This window comes from Macrobrachium nipponense, chromosome 6 (genome assembly GCF_015104395.2).
Source record: "Macrobrachium nipponense isolate FS-2020 chromosome 6, ASM1510439v2, whole genome shotgun sequence".
Taxonomy (NCBI): Eukaryota; Metazoa; Arthropoda; class Malacostraca; order Decapoda; family Palaemonidae; genus Macrobrachium; species Macrobrachium nipponense.
In genome coordinates this window covers 36,563,673-36,569,672 of record NC_061108.1, presented here as the reverse complement: position 1 = coordinate 36,569,672, position 6,000 = coordinate 36,563,673, and the positions used below count along the sequence as shown (strand labels likewise).

At 35.5% G+C, this 6,000-nt stretch overlaps 1 protein-coding gene across 12 annotated transcripts in view; it reads left to right on the top strand.

Annotated features, from left to right (window-relative positions):
* LOC135216890 (voltage-dependent calcium channel type A subunit alpha-1-like) overlaps positions 1–6,000 on the top strand; it is a 638,668-nt gene that overhangs the window by 587,846 nt on the left and 44,822 nt on the right. For all 12 annotated transcript variants that reach the window (XM_064252425.1, XM_064252417.1, XM_064252414.1 and 9 more), the window contains 3 exons: positions 1,072–1,199; positions 2,532–2,670; positions 2,821–2,989. In XM_064252425.1, the coding sequence (XP_064108495.1) occupies positions 1,072–1,199; positions 2,532–2,670; positions 2,821–2,989 (436 nt within the window). The remainder of the gene's footprint in view (positions 1–1,071; positions 1,200–2,531; positions 2,671–2,820; positions 2,990–6,000) is intronic.

Genomic DNA, 6,000 nt, shown 5'->3' with positions numbered 1-6,000 from the left:
CAGAATGAGATGTTGCCAAAAGCTCTTCGGGTTTTAATAGGTGGAAAGTTTTATTTTATTTTTTTAGAATTATGTTTAACCATATGATGAGCTCAGGTCATTTAAGAAGATTCTTATTGCCTATTTCATTGATATTAACCATATTTTATCACTGGATATTTGGAATAACTTATATTCCAAATATCCAGTGATAAAATGTCTCTTTTTGTTCCAATCAAATAAACAGATTTGTCAGCCAGTCATTGTATTGACAAACCTCAACTTTTGTCAGTGCCATTTTTCTGCTCTCTCAAGCATTCCAGGGATAGGACTCATTTTATTTCTTTCCTTATGCGTTCATTTAGATCCCTGCAATCATTATCATCTTAGGTTATTAAGTTCATTTATCTTCACTCTTGATCATTTGGTATAGATGAATCACCTTTTCCTTTGTTGGTATCAGCAGGAGGTTTTGTTCTAGTCTATGAGATTCTTTTAAAATCTTTGGTAGGTAAAGAACAACAGTTTTTTTTATAAAGAATGTGCAAATAAGAAAAAGTTGAGAAGTATATAGTTCCTTTGCATAACACATTAATGCTATTCATCAATATTTATAATGTGGGAAGGTGATATTCCCTCATCAAATTGTGATATAATTTATCCACTTTTTTAGGAGGATTAACTATTGTTGTTTATTGTCCTTCAACATATTTTTGAAAAGACGTCACTAACTTTCCATCTTATATATAGTTTGTACATTATGCTATTCATCAATATTTATAATGTGGGAAGGTGATATTCCCTCATCAAATTGTGATATAATTTATCCACTTTTTTAGGAGGATTAACTATTTTTTATTGTCGTTCACATAGTTTTGAAAAGACGTCACTAAACTTTCATCTTTATATATATTTGTACAGAGGCTTATGTATTTTTATATAATTTTTTATGAAATATGTTACATGCTTGATTATTCTAGACCTGGTATGATTATAAATGGCTTATATTATAAATTCCGCTGTCAAAGAAAGTATGCAATCAAAGAGCGACGCCATTTTCATAGTCTCATTTAATGCTTTGTACTTTTGCAGATGTTGAATCTTTTCGTAGCCGTCATCATGGATAATTTTGATTACCTAACTAGAGATTCATCCATCCTTGGTGCTCATCATCTCGATGAATTTATTAGAGTTTGGGCTGAATATGATCCCAATGCAACGTAAGTGTCTTTTCAATGCTTAGCATGTCTTTCATAAGCGGGTTAACCTCTTAATTCTGTATTTCAATCCTGTATGAGTCCTCTGGTATCAAATGACAAGTTTAAATGATTGATCGTCCAGTTCCTGGATCGACTGTTTGTTCGAGTTAAATTTAGGGTTATACCTTAATCCATGCTTTTGTTCGTTGAGTCTAAAGTGTTTCCAGCAAGCCAGTCTCTGCACAGAATCTATATTTATATCACATGTACGATCATCCCATTGGTAGATAGCGGTAGGCATAACCACTGTCTTATCTGGAATAAATCGTGAGAATTTGCCTTGAAACACTAGCCAAATTTAGCTCCGGCCTCGATTGCTGGCCGTGGCATGGTTTCATGAAATATTACATCAACACCTTCATTTAAATGTTGGCCTCAGGCAAGATCCAGTATACTACAATCATGAACAACTAATGGATCACAGCAGGAATCGTGGCCGAGAAATATTCATGGAAGTATAATTTTAAGTTAACAAATGTCGATGTTATGTTAATCAACAGGTTCCTCCCCTCACACCCTCGTTGTTGCCAGAACCTGGTGAATTGATTTGTAATAAATGACTGTTCTGAAATAATACATACCAGAAAATCACTTGGATTCATATTACATCGAGATTCAGTTTTCTTAAGGATTACAATCGTATCATCATTAATTACATTAAAATTACGTGGTAACGGTGTGGCTCTTAAATATTTTGATATTAAGCCTGCCACTTAGGAAAAGTTAGAAGGTAGCATGAAAATCCCTTTAACAAATGATAATTGCACAGATATGCATGGAAGGTTGTGTTTACGAACGTCACAATGTGAGTTTAATATTTTTAAAATATTCTTCGGTGCCTGACAGTAATGGGATTCTTCTGGAAATTGTTTCCTGTCGTATTCACAATGCATTCATCAATGCCCTTTGTAACTATGCAAATGTAAAATGTATTCCTTATGATTATGTAAATAAGCAGATCTTGGTTGATTATAATGGAATCATCTTTTATTCAACTTGGAAAACTAGAATCACTTTCTCTATCTTTCATTTGATTATTGATATATATATATATATATATATATATATATATATATATATATATATATATATATATGTTTGTGTGTGTGTGTGTGTGTGTGTGTGTGTGTGTGTATGTGTGTGTGTGTGTGCATGTGTGTGTGTGTGTGTGTGTGTATGTGTGTGTGTGTACATGTGTGTGCGTGTGTGTTTGCTGATCAAAATAGTTTTTACATATGGGAACACATATCACCTCACAACTATTCTTTAATCATTTTGTTCATTTTTTCGCAGGGGCCGTATTCATTATACAGATATGTATGACATGTTAAGGAATATGGATCCACCTTTGGGGTTTGGCAACAAATGTCCGTATCGATTAGCTTATAAAAAACTTATACGAATGAATATGCCATTAGATAGTGAAGGCAGGGTAAGGAACCACTTATTTTCTCTTTCTTTCACATTATTGTTGCTTTTGCTATATGACAAAATATGTTTTCACTTTGAATTAAAATGGTGATATCAAAATGTTTCTCTAGTACAGATGATTATTTGAATGTTATTTCTCTATTTCCCACAGGTACATTTTACTACTACTTTATTTTCTTTAATTCGTGAAAACCTTTGTATAAAGATGCGACCAGCAGAAGAGATGGACCAAGCCGATTCAGAATTAAGAGTGACAATAAAAAAGCTGTGGCCGCTCCAAGCAAAAAAGAATATTGATGTTATAGTGCCTCCAGATGACGGTAAGATTCGGCATTCTTTTGCCAAGGAAAACAGTTTAAAATTGCCTCGAAGTTTGCATGTATACCTACACATACTCGAAAATTTCGTCAATGGATATGGAGGAGAATCTTGTTATTGAAAAACTAAGTAATGACGAGTTCCTGTTACCATATTTAAGATGAATTTTATGTATTTGCTCAAGGACAAACGTTGACTTGCAGTATCCTTATATTTCGGTACAAAGTAAATAGTTGATTGAATATATAGGATACCCAAAAGATTCTGAAGCTTAATAAGACCCACATTACTTCTATATATACAATCATTCTGTATTAGTTCTTCTCTCTTCCTCCGGCCTCCCTGCCAAATTATTTCCCTCTCTAGGATCACACTAGTATTGCACTATTGCACGCGAAGACAACTTCATGTTGAAAAACATATTTCGTCATCTTTTATAGTTGAATCTTTTTGGTCATGGGCCCTACTGGAGTGCCTCATGGGCACTTGGATGATTTGTTCATCACGTCCTTAGAAAGGACCGTCCTGCTGCGCCACCTCCATGAACTCTTTACTTCAGTGGTTCCTGGGAATTTATTGCTCGGTCCTACCGCTGTTAGGAAAAGAATTTCATTTGTTAGTAAACTCGTCCATCTTTCCTTAATCAAAAACTAGTTCCCCAAGATGGTGATACGTGCGATCTCCCCAGATCCAGCAAAAACTGGACTACCCATTCTCTACCAGAAAACTTGGAAATCTCATTGCCTGTCCTGAAGGACTTCCTTGGGTGGCTACAGGTACCGTCATCTTCAAACCTATTCCTATTCACCATTGCCTCTCAAGTGAGTTAAGGGAGTCATCTCTTAAATATGATGAAAAAGGTTCTTGAAAAACAAATCAGTAGACCCCTCATATCACCATTCAGGAGCTCAACATGGTACTTTTGCGTTTGACAGGTCTTTTATCAAGTTCAGCATCATAAAACAGCCATCATATTGGACAATGTGACAGCTTTTCCTAATCAAAGCAGGTTATACATAAGCCATCTTGTTGGACAGTGTTACAGTGGTAACAAACATAATAGCCTTCAGGCTTATAGAAGTTATTAAAATGGGCTGTTCTTTGCAAACGCAAGGTGTTGTTTTACCAATAAAATGTTGAAAAAGATAAAAATATGAGTCGACCTTTGCCTCCTACATCAGAAATGTTTCCTCTAAATAACAACAGTTTTTATCAAAACTATATACTGGCCATTGGTGGGGTAGTTCAGTGATGTCCTCCCTACACATTCATTCTTCATTTTCTTCCTGTGTCCTTCATTTCATCTCATCCAAATACTGACTGCTACCAAGTGCTTTTACATTCTAGACTTATGTTCGTTTTCAAGGTTTCCATAGATGTGAATATTTACATATAGAGGGAATCACTGGTGCGTAATTGAATCCTTTAGGCATACTTGCTAACATGAGTTAAGGGCTAAAGAATCCCTTTTTAGCAACCGCAGTGATCACTGTTGCAGTCAGCACTTGATTTTCCCATGGAACAAATTGGTTGATCTCCGCTTTATTGAGACAATGCTATGCAAAAACCTAATTAGAAAATAAATATCAATACCACTCTCTTGAATACGCAGCTGTAACAGCATCATCGTCTTGTTTTCCAGTCATTCTTTTCCGGTAGATTTTTATACATTCTTGATGGTAATCCAATTGTCTTTGATTGTCTGCACCTCCTCGTGTATGGTTTCTAGAACTGCAAACCAAGTTCTACCTTAATTACAAAAGACTCTCAATGCTCATTTTCAAGGAACTGTATTGCATTAAACCTAACTACAATAAACTTTTATGTGGGGTGCTTTTATTTCCAATTTCAGTATGACAGTAGCAAGTTGGTGGTCACTGCTGACCTCCGCTCCACTGTAGATCCTAACATTCCTTAGTGTCCTTTTGCATTATTGACTAATAGTTATGTGATCTATTTGGTGTCTGTGTTTGCCATTTGGTGATGTCAGTAGTTTTATATGTACTGGAAAAGAGTACTTTCAATAAAGATATTTGCGGCACAAAAGCTAAAAAATTGCACACTATTTTCTTTTCCATTCCTCTCAGGTTTTCCTTGCCAACTTTTACATTCATTTTACCAGTCATAATTCTCGCATCTATTCTAATATATCATCCATAACATTCTGCAGATCTGTATAAGCTAAGTATATCTTAGTTTTACCAGATCACAGAGCTGATTCACAGCTCTCCTAGGGCTGCCCAGAAGAATTAGATATTTCTACGTGGCTAGGAACCAATTGGTCACCCAGCAACGGGATCTACAGCTTATTGTGGGATCCGAACCACAGTATATCAAGAAATGAATTTCTATCACCAGAAATAAATTCCTCTGATTCAATGTTGGCAGAGCCAAGAATCAAACTTCAGACCACCGGATTGGTAGCCGAGCGCGAAATCCACTTGTCCAACGAGGAACTACAGTTGTGTATAAAATCCTTCTTTTATTTCTTTGTAGAGTTGGGACTTGACACATTATAGTGTTCATATTGCATGATTTTGAGTTATATTCTACAAGTGGAACGGTACTGCTCACTGCTTTCCGGTTAGTCAGTTCCTTTTCTGCCTTTGGTATTAAGATCATGTCTACTTCTTCTCTGCCAATTCTGTCTCCTCTCTTTTCCCATTCCTTTGCACGATGAACCACATCTGAATTCATGTCCTACCTGTTGCATCATCCCAATTCACTCAGGCTAATCACATTATAATTACTATTTTGAATTTTTCCTTATTATTTATAAGGCAAGAAATTCTGGTACCCCATATGCTTGGAAATGGGTGTCATTTCTAAATTTTGTTTAGCCATTGACGAAACCCAGTGACCCTAGCCATTGACCATTGGTTTTTAACAATATTATACCCACCTTTTCAAATGATAGAACAGAACTTCCAAAACAAGAAACACATAGAATTGAAGCTAAAGGGGCAAAGCACTCAGACCTTATCTGTATGCATCATACTATATCCAATGTTTT